The sequence below is a fragment of the Sciurus carolinensis genome, chromosome 10 (assembly GCF_902686445.1).
Source record: "Sciurus carolinensis chromosome 10, mSciCar1.2, whole genome shotgun sequence".
Lineage (NCBI taxonomy): Eukaryota > Metazoa > Chordata > Mammalia > Rodentia > Sciuridae > Sciurus > Sciurus carolinensis.
Genome location: NC_062222.1, coordinates 134,822,934 through 134,840,836, shown reverse-complemented (window position 1 = coordinate 134,840,836; position 17,903 = coordinate 134,822,934). Strand labels below are relative to the sequence as shown.

At 45.0% G+C, this 17,903-nt stretch overlaps 1 protein-coding gene across 2 annotated transcripts in view; it reads left to right on the top strand.

Moving 5' to 3' along the window:
• The window catches only part of Lyar (Ly1 antibody reactive), a 20,024-nt gene extending 2,121 nt beyond the window's left edge, over positions 1-17,903 (top strand). The window contains exons 2-9 of one of the 2 annotated variants that reach the window (XM_047566418.1): positions 4,556-4,734; positions 5,253-5,367; positions 9,821-9,928; positions 10,042-10,125; positions 13,544-13,994; positions 14,247-14,333; positions 16,435-16,520; positions 16,968-17,871. In XM_047566418.1, coding sequence (XP_047422374.1) covers positions 4,613-4,734; positions 5,253-5,367; positions 9,821-9,928; positions 10,042-10,125; positions 13,544-13,994; positions 14,247-14,333; positions 16,435-16,520; positions 16,968-17,102 — 1,188 coding nt within the window. In that variant the 5' untranslated portion in view covers positions 4,556-4,612 and the 3' untranslated portion in view covers positions 17,103-17,871. Of the gene's footprint in view, positions 1-4,555; positions 4,735-5,252; positions 5,368-9,820; positions 9,929-10,041; positions 10,126-13,543; positions 13,995-14,246; positions 14,334-16,434; positions 16,521-16,967 lie in introns of both variants that reach the window. The other variant, XM_047566419.1, reaches the window with a different exon arrangement.

Genomic DNA, 17,903 nt, shown 5'->3' with positions numbered 1-17,903 from the left:
TGTTAAAAAAAAGAATCCCTGCAAATACAGAACCAAACTTAGGAGCATGTGTTCAGGGAACAGGGTGGATGAATAGACCCTTGAGGAACCAGAGTATTCTGGAGCGCATTTCTGAAGACAGATGGATGAATTGAGGGTCCTTTTTAAAGGAACATTGGTTTGGGGAGGACTGGCTATAAATTAACAGGTCATAGGGAAACCTTCCTGTAGTTGGGTAGGGATGAAGCTTCCACAACTGGTATTTTGTTTAACTTTCCACACAAGCTTTGAGATGGATATTAGACCCATTTTACAAATAACTGGTATTTGAGGTCTTTGAGTTTTTTATGAACTTTAGGCATCTGCAGATGCAGGCTTCAGCTCAGGTCCTTCCTGAGCCCAGGCCCAGTCCAACAAAATATGACCACCGTTTTTTTAAAAGAAGACTAAGATGCCCAGTTTTTCGCAAGTTCCCAGCCCTTTACTGGCCACTGCCTGCTGCCCCCAAATTCAGCGCGCTAATACTGACAACCTCCCCTGTGACATGGTTCTCCTTGTCCAGTTTGCACTGCCTTCAAAATTAAGATTTAGGGCTCTAATATTTATGAAGGAAAATATGTTATTTCCTCCATTTTGGATGAGAATTTCAAGTTCCCGGAGTAATGGCCAAGCAAATGGCAAGGATGTGACAGGCAAGATAGTGGTGGAATGGGGCCTGCTGCCTTGTCTTGCAGGCTGCCTCGACCACTTGCCGTGACTTTGGTAGATCACTTAACCTCCGTAGGCTTGCTCTTGTCTGCAGTCAGTGGTTGTCACAGCTGACGTGGGCGTTGGGTGCACCCGTGATCGTTCGTTGAGTGGGAAGTGGCTTTGTGGAGAGCCAAGGGTCCTGTGTTCTGTCCTCACGCCCTCATATTTTTCTGGGATGTGGCATATGAAAGCTCAGTATATTTACCAGACACATGAATAGACAGCCAGAAGCACACAAAGCCAGAAGTGTACCTGGTAGCATAACCCTTACTGCACACTTAGCATTCAACAAATGTCACTGGACTGAGTCATAGATGTACCTGGCTCAAGAACCAGAGTATGCTCACAACCAGTCCAAGAGCACTGCTTTCTGTTTCTTCCTCTTTCAGCATGGCCACATCTCTAGAGAAGAGCATGTGGAATCTCTGTGACTGTTGGAATCCAGCATTAGGTACACAGGGAGTTTAGGGTCAGTGAAGCATAGGGTCAGTGAGGCAAAAGGGGGTTTTTATTTAGATCCAGCCCCGTTAAAAAATGCTGTCTTTTTTTTTTTTTTTAATATATTTTTTAGTTGTAGGTGGACACAATACGTTTATTTTATTTTTATGTGGTGCTGAGGATCGAACCCAGGGCCTCACACATGCAAGGCAAGCGCTCTACCACTGAGCCACAGCCCCAGCCCCCTGTCTTCTTATACTTTGGGCTAAAAGTTGAAATAAATATCTGAGCCTTAAGTGTGCCGTCTTCATGCAGTTTTAAGCTTTTGTAACTTCAAAAGCATAAATGGTATGCATAAAACTTACCAAAAATATCATTTGAAAGTTTCATTATTTAAATTCCATTCACATTTATCTTGTCTTGTGGAATTTGAATAACACAGTTTTTGTTAGGCCATGTTTGCTGTCTTCAGTTAGCACATGATGTCTTTTGAAGTTTGTAACATTAAACTTCTGAAACTGTTAAGCCTGCACTGGGACTTGGGACCCTGTCTCCTGGGCAGTTGAGCTGGTTTTCAGCCCATGCAAAGTGTTCACTTGGTAAATGAAAGGTATTTTCCCTAGGGACCAGGTCCAATTTGAGGCATAGTCAAGGTGACTCTTGGCTGTTGCTGGGGTGTCCTCAGGGCTCTGAGTAAGCTTCTTGCACATCTTACCTCATCAGTCAAGCAGGTAGACACACTGTTCTTTTTTTTTTTTTTTTTTTTTTTTTTGTGGTATTGGGGATCGAACTCAGGGCCTTGTGCTTGCAAGGCAAGCACTCTTCCAGCTGAGCTATCTCCCTAGCCCAGACACACTGTTCTGAGTTCATGACAAGTATAAAAATCCCAAGGAAGGCAGGCAGAACCTGAGTTCTGACTTCCATGCAGTCCATTTTTCTTCCTTAAAATAAATAAATAAAAGACCCAGTGAAAATGGTTGGAGAGAGATTTTTCAAATGGACCTACTATCCGATTCTTGTGCCCTCTGAGTGGTGTGCACACAGTATGGATAACTTCCAGAGGGATGACATGTTGTATAGATCTTCTGAGCATCTTTTTTGTCAATACCATTAGCTTTCTTTCAGTATATTTTGTTTCCTGCTGTCCTGCCCAGGTCTCTAATTCCTGACCTTCTATGACAGAACCATCCAACTCTTGTGGGGAACTGAATCCTAAGGTTCATTGAAGTTTTTCTCCCCACCCTTCTCTGTTGCAATCAAGAAACAAAGTATCCTCACAGCACAGGTTGTAAAGCTCTAAGCCATATTTAAGTTTGCAGGGATGTTTGCCTTATGAAGTTGCTTTAAACTTTTCCAGTTGATGTTTTATTTTGTTGCAGTGGCTTCTGTCATGTGTGTGTGATGGAAGTTCATTTCCTGGTGACTAACCAATGATCTTCTCTTGTTCTTAACCCAAAAGTGCACCCCCAGACTCTGATAGTGTGATGTTGATCCTTGTTCCAGCCTTCATTCTCCCTTATGAGGCAGAATGGCAGTTTTTGTTGCCTGACGTTTATTGAACTCTATCTGCCTTATGCAGAATGGTAAGCTTGAAGGGAACTGGGTCATGGTCATCGTGTTCCCAGCTCCCCGAGCTTGTGACTCTATCACTCATCTTTATAGTAATCAGATAAGAGGACGATAGTAGCATGTGCCCTAGGGTTGTAATGTCTGCGTTCCTTGGGATTTGGTGCCAGGCATAGCTGACCACGTGCCTGCACTGATGAGGGAAGATCAGTAAAGTGATAGTGATAGCAAACTGTGGAGGGGACCCAGCACACCCAGGGTCAGTGGGCCTGCTGTTCATACCTAGTGTAAAAGGTGAACTGAAGTCTGACAGAAGTCTATGGGACAAGAGGCCTGTTCAAGAGACCATCTGGGCGGTTGCGAACCCTGGAGAGGTGGGCAGGGTGTACATTTCCATTCAAGGCTGAATCAGGACGTGAGCAGCCATTCAGCATCCTTGTTAGGTGTGACCTCACCAGCTATGATCTGGAACATGGCGGTGGAGGGCAGATGGCAGTTCATGCTTGAGGATCCCTGTAAACCAAGGGTAGCTCTTTTATGTGGATGGATTCTTGGCTGGGGTCTTACCTTGAAGTAAATAGTGTTGACTTGATCCTCTCTTCCATTCTCATAATGAGGAAGACAGGGCTGGGCTAAACAGTTCTCAACATTTTTGCTGATTTATAATGTAAAACAATATTCTTTTAGCAGCTAGTGTTTAAAAGTTTATATAAGCATGGAAAGTTACCATGACTGCTTAGGTGATCTGTATTTTGTTGAGCACAGTAGCAACCCCTGAGTGCTTATAAGTGGTGGATGGAGATACACACACACACACATATATATATGTATGCGTGTGCAGGCACACTGCATATTGGTCAGTGCTCTGGATATCTGGGTACTGGGGTTTGTGAGCTCCTTCAGTAATTCAGAATCCAGCATTTGGGATGCCTAGATATGGTTGCATTTCTTTCTGAGTGATCTGGCAAGAAGCCAGTGAAGGAGACCCCTCACCTACTTCCTGTTCAGAGACTAAGGGGTATGACCTCATTTTATCACCTGTGAATGATTTTGGAACCTCGAGGATTTATTTTTAGACTTTTCCCCTTGTGCAGCTCTCTGTTTTCCCCCTACTGTGTTCTTATTATATTTGGGATCTGGAATAGTTTGCAGGGTGTACTGACATTGCAAGGCCTTTTATAAGTTTCAATGTGTATATTTTATATAGAGAGAATGGAAGGGAGGAGATCTTAAAGGTATTAGAGAAAGCAAGATATATCACTACTGCCCCCAAAGCTCTGCCAATCTGCCAAGGTTAAATTTGTTTCTGTTACTGTGTATCCTGGGGCAAGTTTCTTAATCTTTCTGGGTAAATTTTAAACAATAAAAGTTCTTCCCTCATGGGGTTTGTGTGAGGGCTGCTTTCTCTGATACACATAAACAGTTAGAATAGAGCCTGGTACATGGTAAGCGCACATTCAACAAATGTTAGCAATTATCATTAGTGATGGTTTACTTACATGGGTAATAGAGTTGTTCATAGATAGCTGATCAACTTTGAATCTGTTTTTTTCATGTGAAAGTTCACTGTACTCAGAGCATGGTGCGCACATCAGTAATTACAGGTAGGTTGTGGCAGGAGAATCACAAGTTTAAGGTCAGCCTCGGCAACTTAGCAGGACCCTATCTCAAAATTTAAAAAGTTAAAAGGGCTGGCAGTGTAGCTCAGTGGTAAAGGGCCCCTGAGTTCAATTCCCAGTACTGCAAATAAACCAAGTTAGTTGTATGGATCATTTGTTTGAAGTTCAGCTTTGTTTTTTTTTTTTTTTTTTTTTTTTTTTAGGACAAGAGTTAAAACCTATCTCCGATAGAGAGAAAATATTTAACCATTTAGCTAAAAATGGTATTTTTTACATGCAATGCATGTGGTGAATCAGTGAAGAAAATACAAGTGGAAAAGCATGTGTCTGTTTGCAGAAACTGTGAGTGCCTTTCTTGCATTGACTGCGGTAAAGACTTCTGGTAAGTTCTGCATAATTCATCAGTGAAGGTTCAGACAATATTTGGAGCTTGGTCCCACAAAACTTAGAAAAATATAGGCAAATTTGAGAAAAGGAACTTAAGGGGAGGGGGGGAAAAGAAAAACCTCATAGAGCCCACTGACTAAAATTGGTGTGGTTCTTAAAAAAAGTCTTATGCAACTACATCCTTTTTAAAGTGATGTTTTAAAGAAGAGGCCAAGGGCAGGGGAACTAGAGCAGCTGAGCACGTTATGGATCATGCCGTTGCCGCCATCAGTGAGCAGGCCCAGGGGTACGCGTACCCAGGTGCTCGGAGCCAGGTTTCCGGGCTTCAGAGCAGTTTGTTAGAGCAGTGCTGTGCTGAACTCATCCCACAGAAGAGAAGAACTGCAGCCAGAAAGTGAGATAAGGAAGCAGAGTGCTTGTGCAGGGGACAGGTGGGAGCAGCATGCCGGCTCTAGCCGGGCCCCTGACCTGTGTCACTCTAACGTAACGGTGGGACTCGTGCTTTCTTTGAAGGGGTGATGACTATAAAAACCACGTGAAGTGCATAAGTGAAGATCAGAAGTATGGAGGCAAGGGCTACGAAGGTAAAGCCCACAAAGGCGACGTGAAGCAGCAGGCCTGGATCCAGGTGCGGCTCCCATCCCCCCAGCGGCCTTGTCTGACTCCTCCTCCTCCTTCAGAAGCCCAGGAGACCCAGAGCAAGTGTTCATCCGTGTAGACCAGTCTGGAAGCATCAGGTCTTAGCACGCTGAAGGCCACTTAACTTCTTGAAAGAGAGTTATTTTCTAACTGTTAATACAACTTGGAGGCGTTTTATCTTTAATCTGTGTGTTTTACACATTTCTTCCTAAAATATTTGAGAATTCTCTCTGCTTTCTTTAGACCAGAAAATTAAGTAGACACTTTCTAATTTTTCTCTTGCAGTGTTAATGCCACTTTTGTAACTCATTTGTTAATCGGTCATGTCTGCTGCGGGATCAGGCAAAATAGACACTTTCATAGGTATAGGGAATTTCCTACTTAAATAAAATAAAAATATATACAATAAAAAGTGGCTGAAGCAATGAAATCCCTATTTGAGAAGCATGACCCTTTGCAGAATGGAAGGCAGGAGGGAAGATTTAGAAAGGAAATAGAGAATAAAAAGACAGCGTTATCTATGTGGAGATTTTATATTTTCCTAAAAACCAAATTAATAGTTTCTGATACTAACTTTCTGAAGTGGCGTACTCCTGAGACGATAATTCTGTTAACAAAGGCCTTGTGGTGTCTGCCCAGGGCAGGTTGAAGAGCTGGTGAACCGGTGTTTTAATTATGACATTGGGTTGGTCCCTCTGTTATCTTGAGAACAGGTGGCGTTTCTGGGTGCTGGGGCGTGTATAATTCCACCTCTGCTGTCCTCACACTCGAAAGAAGTCCTCAAAAGCAGGGCTGGGTGAGCTGCGACCCTGTGGAGCAGAGTTGCGTGCATCTGTGCTTATTATCTTGGCCGCACTAACACTCCAAGGGCTGCCATACTTGGGGCAGAACCTGCAAAGCTGGGTGTTGAGTGTTCACGACAGGAGGGGTTCGCTGACTCTTGCTCTATGCTGCAGTGGCCCTCTTGTAGATCAGGAGCTTCGCTGGTTCCGTCCGAGCTGCTGGTCCACCCCATGCCCTGTGCTCTTCGCAGGTGGATGAGGGGATGTGTGTTGAGTGGGAGAATGCGATGGGCTGCACTGTGGCCATTCTTGCAGACATGGGTTTGGGGGTTCTCTTCTTTCCCTTTATTTCCCTCATTAAAAAAAATAGAATGAAGGAATCCAGTCAGATGGATCCCTGTTCTCTACACACTGCAGCCATGTTACTAAGTGCTGGGACCTTTTCTTTCATGATCAGCCTTGACTGTTTTGTCCCCCAGCTCCTTGTGTCTTCGTCTGGCTCTGCCCGTGGGTTCGGAGACTTGCTGTCTTTGGCGCTCTCTGGAATGCCGCTCCCCGGGTCCTATGCGGTCTGCAGCTGGCCTCGCAGACCTTGCCCATTTCATCTTCAGCAGTCTGCTCTGCTTCTCTTTCTCTTTATCTGTTAATTTTGATAACTTTCTTGTTTAAATAGAAAAAAGTAGCTATTGAATTTTTGGAAAACAAAAAAATAGTCAAATATTAACAGAAAAATCACAGAGATGAAAACAACTCATGATCCAAACACCAGTCAGCCAGAGTGGCCCAGCGTGTGTGCGAGTTTGCTGGGCAGCATCCACGTGCCTCAGTCCAAGTATAGACTTGGACCCTGGAGAAGCGTCTCACTCACTGGGCCTGGTGTTTTCCTTTGGCCTTTGTCACCAGTGCCCCATTGTCTTCTGCTCGCCACTCTAGCAGGTGTTGGGCTAGCCCTGTTCCTATCTGCCTTGCTTCTTAGTTGTTGCTGCCTGGGTGCCTCGTGTGGCTTTGTCTAGCCCTGTCTTAGGACCCTGTCTCCATAGTTTCTGATCTGTTTATGTGTGAATTCTTTTTTCTTAATATAGGGACACATTCCTGTATCATATTTGATGAGCTTTATTGCCCATCTGAGTTGGCTCACTGGTGACTGTCTCTCCTGTCTCCTGACAGGTCTCTAACCTCAGTAATTATTTCCTCTGCCTTTATTGGGATTGCTGAAGTGTTTTATCTGCTCTTGCTATTTCAGGTTTATTTATTAGATTTTAATACTACTGTTTTGTTCTCAACTTATTCCCTATATGATCTATTTTTATGACTCTTTTGATCATGTTTGATTTGTGTATATATATTTTAGGGTTTTCTCTTTTTTTGCCATAATAAAATATATATACTTTTAATACCTTTATTTTATTTATTTATTTTTATGTGGTGCTGAGGATCAAACCCAGTGCCTCACATGTGCTAGGCAAGTGCTTCACCATGGAGGCATACCCCCATCCCCGGTGAAGAAATGTTGACCATTTTGTAATATACTTAAACTCAAGTACATTCACATCATTCTTAAGCCATTGCTGCTGTCCCTCTCCAGAACTTTCATCTCCCAAACCAAAACACTGACTCTTCATACCCACTTCATTCTTCTTTTGTGTATTTTTTTGTTTTTATTTTTTGGTGGTGCTGGAGATTGAAGCCAGTGCCTCACAGGAGCTCAGCAAGTGCTCTATCATTGAGCCACGTCCCCAGCCCCTCCATTCTACTTTCCGCCTCTGCTTGCCTGTTCCAGGGACCTCACATGAGTGGAAGCATGCATGCTTTGTCCTTTTGTGACTGACTTATTTCCCTTAGCATAATGTCAGGGTTTGCTCATGTTGTAGCATCTATCACAGTTTCTTTCCTCTTTGAGGCTGAAACACATTCTGCTGTTCATCCATTCACCTGTCAATGGACACTTGGTTCTGTTCACATCCCTGCCTTCATTTCTTCGGGGCGTGTCCCTGCAGTAGACTCATTGGATCCTATGGTAGTTCTCTTGGTCATTTTTTTTTTGAGGCAACTGTATACTGTTTTCTGTAGCAATTGCATCATTTTACATTTCCACCAATAATGTATAAGGGTTGCAATTTCTCATCAACACTTGTAATTTTGTTTTTATTTTTCATAATAACCATCCTAATGGGTGTGAATTGCATTTCACTTATGATGAGTGATGTTGGGCTTCTTTTCATGTTTTAATTGACCATTTGTACTTCTCAGGAGAAATGTCTATTCAATTAGTTCATTACTCATTTTTTAATTAGGGGTTATTTGGTAAGAGTGCAATTTAATTTTTTTTTTTTAGGATAAATGAAAAGATCTAAAATTATCAACACTTTATAAAGCAGTCATTTGTAACATGCTTTAATAAGTAGAATAACCAGTTTTTGAGTTACTGATACAAAGAATTTCAACAGCAAACTTAGAGCTTCCTTTAAAAACAACATTTGAGACAGTGAATTGAGGCAGACATACTGCATCTGAGAAAAATACTCCTTATGAATATTAATACTCAGCTAAATATAATCCCTCGCACTGTGACTTGAGCTTTTAAATTGGATGAGGCCAACTTTGGACAAGGCACCAATGGAGGAAGGAATGGGACTCAAAGTTGGGATAGCTTCAAATGCCAGAGACAATCAGGAGACCTGTTTGAGGGAAGCAATTACATATCAGAACAACAGGAAAAAATTTTTTAAATTAAAAAATGTTTCAAAGCATATACATTAGCACCATGGTGAGTTGAAACTTCTTTAACAAGGTGTAGTCTGAGAAATGCATATAAATGGGAATTTAGAGAGCCAAGACACACCTTTGTCTGGCTGAGTGCAAGGGTATGGCTTTGCATTTTGTTCAGGGTCAATTACAGGTCCTACTAAATTGCAGGAACTTCAGAAATAATGGTCTCTTTTTTAAAAAGGTATTGCTTTGACTTTCTTTAAAATATTTGACCAGGTAAAATCTCATGAGCATCACATTGACTTCCATGTTTCACCTCTCAAATACACCTGAGAAAACTAAGAAAAAAGCAGTTTTCCTCACTTTCTAAAAACTCTTTTCCAGAGGTTGTTGACTCTTTTCTGAATGAAATACTTGGGCAATATTATTGCTAAGGACAAACTGAGGGACTGCTTCCCACTTAAACCAAATGGGAAGAAGACTTAAAATGATCTGCTATGAACTTCAAGGCAAAACACTGCCCAAACTGAGTGGATCAGAGGTCCTTGGCTAAGTGGAGGGTGAAGTGTGATTACCCACCTGACCCAGCCTGGTTTTTAGAGTAAATCCATAGCTTGTAGCTTTGCTGAATTGGTTTGAGTCCTAACGGTTGCTGGTGTTGATTGCGTAGAGTTTTTTGTACGTAGAACTCCGTTTCTCCATACAGGCTACCTGTGAACAGAGATGATTTTGCCTTGTCCTTTCCAGTTAGGAAGCTGTTGTTCTTTTTCTTGTCAGCTGCTCTGTCTAGGACTTCAGTTCCATGTCAAATAGAAATTGATATAGTTTAAAGCATAGGCAGTGATATAGAATCTGGGTTTCAGATGTGAACTCTTTGGCCAGGGCAAGGACTTTTAGTTTGGCTTTCATGAAACTCATGGTTTGGTTATTTATTGTTTTCTTTTTTTGTAGAAAATTAATGAATTAATAAAGAAACCCAATGTCAGCCCCAAAGTGAGAGAACTGTTAAAGCAAATTAGTGCTTTTGACAACGTTCCCAGGAAAAAGGCCAAATTTCAGGTATGAATTTGACTGACTTCCTGAATGGGGGGCTTTGTAGCCCAACAGGGACTGAACTTGTGTGTACCTGTCAGAGTGGGATAAATGGTTCTTTTTCTTTTTGTCCTTTACAGAATTGGATGAAGAACAGTTTAAAAGTTCATAATGAATCCATTCTGGAGCAAGTGTGGAATATCTTTTCTGAAGCTTCCAGCAGTGTAAGTTAGATCTAATTTTAGATTTGCAGTGTGGTGGGAATAATTAGTAATAATGAAATGGGAATGTGTATATTTGGAGGTCAAGGTAGCCTTCTTTTTCAGAGAGCCTCTGTGTCTTCATTCATGGAAAAGAATAAACTGAATGCCCTGCAGGGAAGATTTCCTTATTGTAAAGTGAAAGTTATTTAATCCTAACATTTGATAATGGTCCCAACCGACATGTAAGGGCTGGCATAGCTTTCAGGCAGTTGATGTGTTGGAAAGAACAGGAGTTTGAACTTCTGACAGCCCTGGTTCAAAGCCCTGCTGTGCTGTTTGCCAGGTGTACGATCCTGGGCACATTATTTAACTCTGAGCCTTGATTTTCTAATCTAAAACACGTGGACAGTAATGCTCATTCATTTATTCCTGTTTACCTGGACCTGATGTGTGCCAGGTCCTCAACAAAAATAGAAAGCATCTCAGGAGGTGGTGGTGGTGCTATGAAGAGAAACCAAACAGGGCAAGAATCTAGCAGCCAGTAGACCTTTGGACGCAGGGTGAGGGTATGAAGATGCCGTGGGAGAGTTCCGGCAGACCAGCATGCCCAGTCTTTAGTGAACGTCTGTCTCCTCCTTTCTGGCGGAGAGCGAATCTGATTCCAATAAGCCCAATCAACCACCTGCTAGTGAAAACGATTTGAAAGAGAGACTCAAATGTGGAATACACATACAGGGGAGTTTGGTTGGATATAGTTCAACCACGTTATTGGTCACTGTTAATTCACAGGTTTTTCTCACTAATTCAGTTATACTTTGCTCTTGTTTGAAGCTTATATGCTGCTTAGAGACTCATATCAATAGTTTCAAAAAACAGCAGGGCTCTGACTGGTCTTATTCTAATCAAATTTTTAGGAGTTGTTTGCTTTATGCAGAGAATAGTTTTTGATGACAAATTGTGGTCAAGTAGTAGACAGCCCCTGGTACCCTCATCTCTGTCGGTGGTGGCTGGGTGTGGCTGCCGGTGCCTTTGCCCAGTGATGATCTGTGCATCCTGATGTTGGTGGGACAGAGCCAAAGGTCCTGGGGCTTCATTCATCCAATGAGTCAAATGCCTGTCCTCCCGGAACTCTGTGCCATTGGGGGCTTTTCTGTCCTTCTTCTCCCCCGTGGTGGTTGGCGATGGTCCCTGCGCATGCAGCTGTAATTAGGCCGTGGGTTTTGCAGAACTGCATTCTAATGGGTTGGAGGCTTCCCTTGTAATGTCAGGTCCAGGAAGTGTGGGTGAAGAGACAGAAGGCAGGGAGGGAAGGACTTTTGTGTTAACAGAAGAGTCAGGCAAGGCGCCTCAGGACAGCATGGAATGAAGTAGAAAGAAAGTGGGAAGGAACTGGTTTGCTTGTGCACCGAGCGGCTGCTAGGTGGGTGAACACGCGCCTCCCATCTCACATGCTGGAACTGGCGTGGGCGTGGGATGAGGCACCAGCTAGAGGCGTGGTCTGCACTGGGGAGACTTCGGCACTTGGTGACTTGGCCACCCCCCCAACCAAGGGCCATGTGTCTTGGTGCTCAAACTGGCATTGTTGGGGTGCAGTGGAACGCTGAGGAAGGTCACTGGAGGTGTGTGCCCTTGACGGGGACGCTGGGGCCCAACCCCTTTCCTCTGTTTCCTTGCTCACAAGGTGAGTACTTCGCTTCCCCATGTACTCCTGCCATGAAGTGTCACCCTCGCCTGCAGCTCTGAGCAATGGGGCGGCTCCATCTTGGACCAAACCTCTGGAACCATGAGCCACAATAATTGCCTCAGGGATTTTTATTTCAATAATGGGAAACTGATTAACACATTATAATAATACCTTACCAGAAAATATGAACAGAAAGGCAGGATAGATGTGAAGGTTCCTCCTGAGTCTGTTTCCAGATTCATCCTTGACCTCTTTCCCCATGATCCTTGACAGCCTTGTCTCTGAACATGGCTGAGTTCCCAGTGCTGCTTTGCAGGTGTGGTGTGGTAAGGTCTGAGTGCTTGCACTCTAGTGAGAGCTGCCCTTCTTTATTTGGTCCTCCACGGAAGACTGTAGATAACCTGCCCCACATTGTCTAGCTGATGAGGAGCAGGGTGGGACTTGCATGTATCTCTGCTGCTGAGTGTTGGCCCCTGCCTTCTTCTGCAGGTGGCAGGGCTCCTGGAGCCATCTGGCTCATTGCCCTGGCTCATCTCCCAAGGGAGAGGGATTCAGAGTGCACCACGGAATGGGGCTGAGCCGTGCTAATGTCATGTTATAAGTAGGATATGTGTGCTGATCTTCATTGGGTAAACAGGAGACAGAAGATCTGTCTCAGTCCATTTAGTTTTCTTTGGTTCTGTATTGGTCTATTTTCTGTTGCTATAACAAAATGCCTGAGTCTGGGTGCTTTAAAAAGGAAAAAGAGTCTTATTTAGCTCACAGTTTTGGAGTTTGAAAGGCCGAGATTAGGCATCCCATGTGTTCAGCCTCTGGTGAGGGCTCCCCTGGCTACATCTGAGCATAGCAGATGGCTTCATATTTGTGGAAGGGATCACATGATAAGACAGGAAGCCAGAGAAATTCACAGGACTAGGCTTGCTCCTTTTATAACAACCTGAGAGAGAGAGAGAGAAACTAATTCATCCAGAGAGACCAGCATCACTTCCTTCTCAGGCAGCCTCCCCAGTGACCTGATCACCTTCCGCCATCCCTACCACTTAAAGGTTCTCCACTGCAAGGCTGCCACACTTGCAGCATGTCAGCCTTTGAAGGACACGCCAATCACATCTAGACCTGGAGGGTGGCCTGCTCGCTGCCTCATGTTCTGTGCAGGGTAGCGATGGTGGCAGCACTCTCTTGGCTAGCCGTTGGTGGTTTCCAGAACTCTCACATACGTTGGGCTGGCTGCTCGAGCATCCGTGGTGAAAGGCACACAGGATCTCTCCTCATTTTATTCACATCCCAGTGGGGTGAGTGAGGGTGACTACCCTTTATTTTCAGATGAAGAAATAGGCTTGGAGCAGATAAATAACTTGCCCTAACTGGTCACCTGACTAGTAATAAACAGAACTGGAACTTGAACCAGGCCTACAGACATGTAGATCTATGATTTCAACCCCACCTGAGTGCTCTTTTCCCACCTGAATGAAAGATGAAGAGTGAGCACAGTTCAAGGTGTGACTTAGGTGATTAAGGGTTCTTCATTCTTTCAATCTCAAGTGGAATGAAAGTATCTCTTCAGCACAGAGAGGGGTATGGACTGGGGGAGTTTTTTCGCCATTTGACATTTTTATTGCCATATTTTCACTGTTGGGGAACTATCAAATGGTAAGTGATAGGAGCATTTTTCTTGAACAGTTCATTTGTAGATACAGGTAATGATGTGAACGTCTGCATTCTCAGATGTGTTTCTCGGTTTTGCTTAACAATCAGGAGCTGGTCAGTAAGGGGCAAGATCAACAGCCTCCTAACCAAGTGGCAAAGTCACGTTCAGAAGCCTCCACCAAGGTTCCAACATCTTCTAAAGCTAATGACTCCACGGAAAAGGAATCAGAGGCAAAGAAGAATAAAAGAGAAAGGAAGGAAGAACGGCAGAAGAACAGAAAAAGGGAAAAGAAAGAACTGAAATTAGAAAACCATCAAGACAATTCAAAGAGCCAGAAGCTCAAAAAGCGTAAAAAAGGACAGGTGGCTGAAGTTGAGGCTGAAGGGCACAAGGCCTCTAAGGCCAATGGCTCAGCAGTGAAGAAGGGCAAGAAGAAGAGGGGTCAGGGCAAGCAGGCAAGAGAAGAGGACGCCAATGGAGTCGGGGGCCCCCAGGAGGACCCCAGCAAGGTTGAGATGAAGACAGCCGTAGGAAGAAGAAAGCGAAAGCTCTCGATAGGTACATGGCCGTGCTCTGGGTGTCGTCAGGGTGTCAGGCATGAACTTGCACTTTGAATCAGGGAGGGTCAGGCTGACCTGTGCCTCCTACCTCACTCCCCTTCTCCAGGATGCACGATGATAGAACCCATGGTCCTGGGCTGCTGGAAGATAAGGGTGGTGGGTCCTGTCGGTTGAGCGTGGCAGGGCTCTCCTTGGGTGCCAGCAGCTATCAAATGCAAACCTTTTTAAAAAATGTTTTCTAAACACTTAGCTGAAACAGATTCTAAGATGAAAAAGAGGAAGTTCCCAGAACAGTCCGAGGCTGGAGAACCAGAAGACGATGAAGCTCCTACAAAAGGTATCTGCCATCATTTGAAAAGCCCTGCCCTACTTAGGTTGGGGAAGGGGGTGGCAGAGATGTCCCTTTCCAGGGGTGGATCAGGTACTTGGGCAGGGTCATGCCCTCCAGAGGCACATCTAAGAATTTAAAGCAAAAATCAGTGCTCTGGGGTTTGTGAGTCTGTATTATAGTGCCTCTGTCCCTCGTCTGAGGAAAAAGGGAGAATAATCTGGATTGGAAATATGTATGTTAGATTTCTATTACTATACCAAATACCTGAAACAGTCAATTTATGAAGAGAGAAGGTTTATTTTGGCTCACAGGTTCAGTGGTTAGTTGGCTGCTATTCTGGGCCTATGGTGGGGAGTGTGTGGTGCAGCAGAGTGGCTCACTTCCATGGCCAGGAAGTAAAAGGAAGAGGAAGAGACTGGGTCCTGCAGTGGCCTTCAAGGGCATGTCCCCAGGGATCAGGAAGCCTCACGGGAGGCCCCACTTCTTAAAAGGTTACCCTGCCTCCCTGTAGCTCCCCACCGGAACCTAAACCTTTAATACATGGGCCTGTAGGGAACATTCCAAATTTCAGATCCACATGAGAGCAGCCTTTGGAATTTAAGATGGACCTGGATGGCTTTCCCAGATGCTGTTGTCTCCTGCCTTCATGTTGTTCCATAAGCGCTGGCCCCTCCTGTTGTCCAGAAATACCCCAAAGTCCAGGCAGACCTGACTGCCCTTTCCTAGCTCCAAGTCTGTTCCTGGGGTCTCCTTACCTGAGCTCCGTGGCCACCCCACTCCCTCAGCCACCACACGTGCTGTTAAAATGCAGCCCCTGGCCTTCCAGGCTCCTGTTACCTCAGCCTCATACGCAGGAAGCACCTGCTTGCTTGGGCCTGAGGCTTTCCCTCCTGCTGGGAAGTCTCTGTGCTTTGCCCACCCAATGCTGTCAGTCAGGAGTGAGCCCAAGGACTCGGATGGGCACTGCAGCTTTATTAGTGGGGGTCACTAACTGCCACGTCGGATTAGATCTCTGGGCCTGAGTCCCACTCCTAACTTTGGGCATTTGAACAGCAGACTGTTGGACTGGGGGTATAGCTTAAGAGCAGAGTGCTTGCCTAGTGTGTGTGAGGCCCTGGCCCTCATCCCCAAACCCATAAGAGGAAAACAAGGGTTTATTTTAAAGCTATTGTGGATTCACATGCAATTGTAAGAAGTGATTGAGGCTCCACCGTGCTCATGTGCCCGTGTGGGCTGCACCTTGCAGCCCATAGTGCATGTCAACCTGGACGTGGGCATCGAGGCAGGCACAGGGCAGAGATTGCTGCATCACGGATGCCCCTGCCACATCACTCCCACCTCAGTCTGTCCTCCATTTCTGTAACTTCTGGAAGGCGTGTAAGTGAGGTCGTGTAACAGGTGACTCGGATTGTCTCCTTCTATCAGCGTTCTTCTCTGGCGACTTGTCAGGGTCACTGCAGTATCAGTGGTCCATTCCTTGCTCTGCTAAGTCACACCTCACGCAACGGATGCCCCACGGTTTCTTTCCTGTTCACCTTGAAGGCTGTCTGGTTGTTTCCAGCATTTGGTTATTATAAGTGCAGCTGCTGTGAACATTCATGTGCAGGTTTTGCAAGAGCATAAGTTGGTCACCCTGTGTAAATGACCAGCAGTGTAGGACTGTGTGCACCATCTTGTGGTAACATGTACACTTTTTTAAAGACACTGCCAGGCCTGGGGCTGTCTCAGTAGAGCACTTACCTAGCATGCATGAGGCCCTAGGTTCAGTCCCAGCAGTGCAAAAACCCCAAAATCAAACAAAAACCTAGCACATGCAAGGCCCTGAGTTGGATCCCTATTTATCACCAAAAAAAGAGAAAACCAGAAGTCCCCCTTTGACAGGGCTTTGTCCTGGTGCTGGTGCTCAGACTGCCCTTTCACCGCAGGAGTCGTCCTCGGAGGGGTCATTGGTGCTTCTCACTTGGACTGATGAGGGATCGTCACCTGCTATTCGGTGCATGGGAGGGGCAGGTCATTTCCCAGGAAGCAAATGGTTGTGCAGAAACTGTTTCTTTGCCCTTCTGGTGATACAAGAAAACAAATGTCTTATGTATTCTTTGTGTTGTAGGTAAATTCAACTGGAAGGGAACTATTAAAGCGGTCCTGAGACAGGCCCCAGAGGGCGAGCTGTCGATCAAGAAGCTAAGGAAAAAGGTGCGGGGTCCAAACACACCCAGCAACAGCTGGGGAGCCTTCATTTCAGTGTGTTTTAACCCAGAATACTAAGAGTGTGTTTCTAAGCTGCCCCTTTGTCCCTGTCTGGGGCAGGAATTGAGCCAAACCCATCACACAGCTTCAGCCAGGACAGCTCCTAGATTTTGCACTTGCTGTCAAATTGAAGAGAGCCTCCATTTATTTAATTTTTATTGTGTTTGAAAATGATGGTTGTGGATATTTTTCTCCCTCTTACTTGTTCCAAAGCAGTGTTTTCTGTGTTCTTTTGCTTTGTGTCTGTGACACACAACTGCGGCACCAACACGGCAGCTGCTGGTTCCCAGGTAGAGCACACCTGTGAAACGGCACACTGCTGGGTCCAAGAAGACCTTAAGGTAAGTTTCCAGGACACATACGCCCCCTTGACCTCTGCTTTTCTTTGCTAAGGTTTTAGCTCAGTATTACACGGTGACAAACGACCGTCACAGATGTGAGGAGGAGCTCCTGGTCATCTTCAACAAGAAAGTCAGCAAGAACCCCACTTTCAAGTTAATAAAGGACAAAGTCAAGCTTCTGAAATGAGCACTTCACACTTAGAAACTGTTCCCGTGCTGTTGGCTTCTTCCTCTTACTGCTGTTTGTAAAATGTGGAGGGAATTGTAACAACTGAAATCTTGTTTTCTGAAGCTGTATTTTTAAGTTAAGGAAAAAATATATTTTTGTTAGAACTTTTATGAAAAAATAAAATATATTCTTGCCCAAAATTCCAAGTCTGTTGTGGGAGAAGTCATTGTACTTTGAAAAGTACTTTGTGTGGGAAATTTTTTAAATGCGTTACAGTGACAGTCAAAAAGTAATTTCTCCTGTGATCAGACTGAAAAGGACTCGTGTCAGCTACATAATTTCTGCACGTTTCCCATCAGGGCTTTTTGTGTGCTTGATTCTCCATGTTGTTACAGTGTCCTGTCAGTGGCCGTCTTTGACCCAGGAATGGCTGTGACAATGGTCTTTGTGTGTGGTGATCCTTCCTTAGCCAAAAGTTCACTCCTCAGAGGAAGCTGGTCTGTAGCAGTGTAGCCCATACACTCTGTGGCCAGTCTGCCTTTAGCCAAGGACAGTTGGCTTGGACTCCTGTTTAGGGGCGTGGCCTGTGGCCAGGAGCTGTAAGTGCAGGGAAATGGCCATTTGAGACTGAGTGTGCTGCTGCGCTGACCACTGCTGCAGTGCCCCCAGCAGACTGCACTGCTTTGGAGTGGTTCTGAGGCCTGGCTCTGCGCTGCAGGGGATCTGCGTGCCGCCTCTTTTTGATGTTGAGTAGGTTTTGCCCACATGTCCTTCAAACCTGGTGCTTCTGGTAAGATCCACCCCTTTAGCCAGTACTGT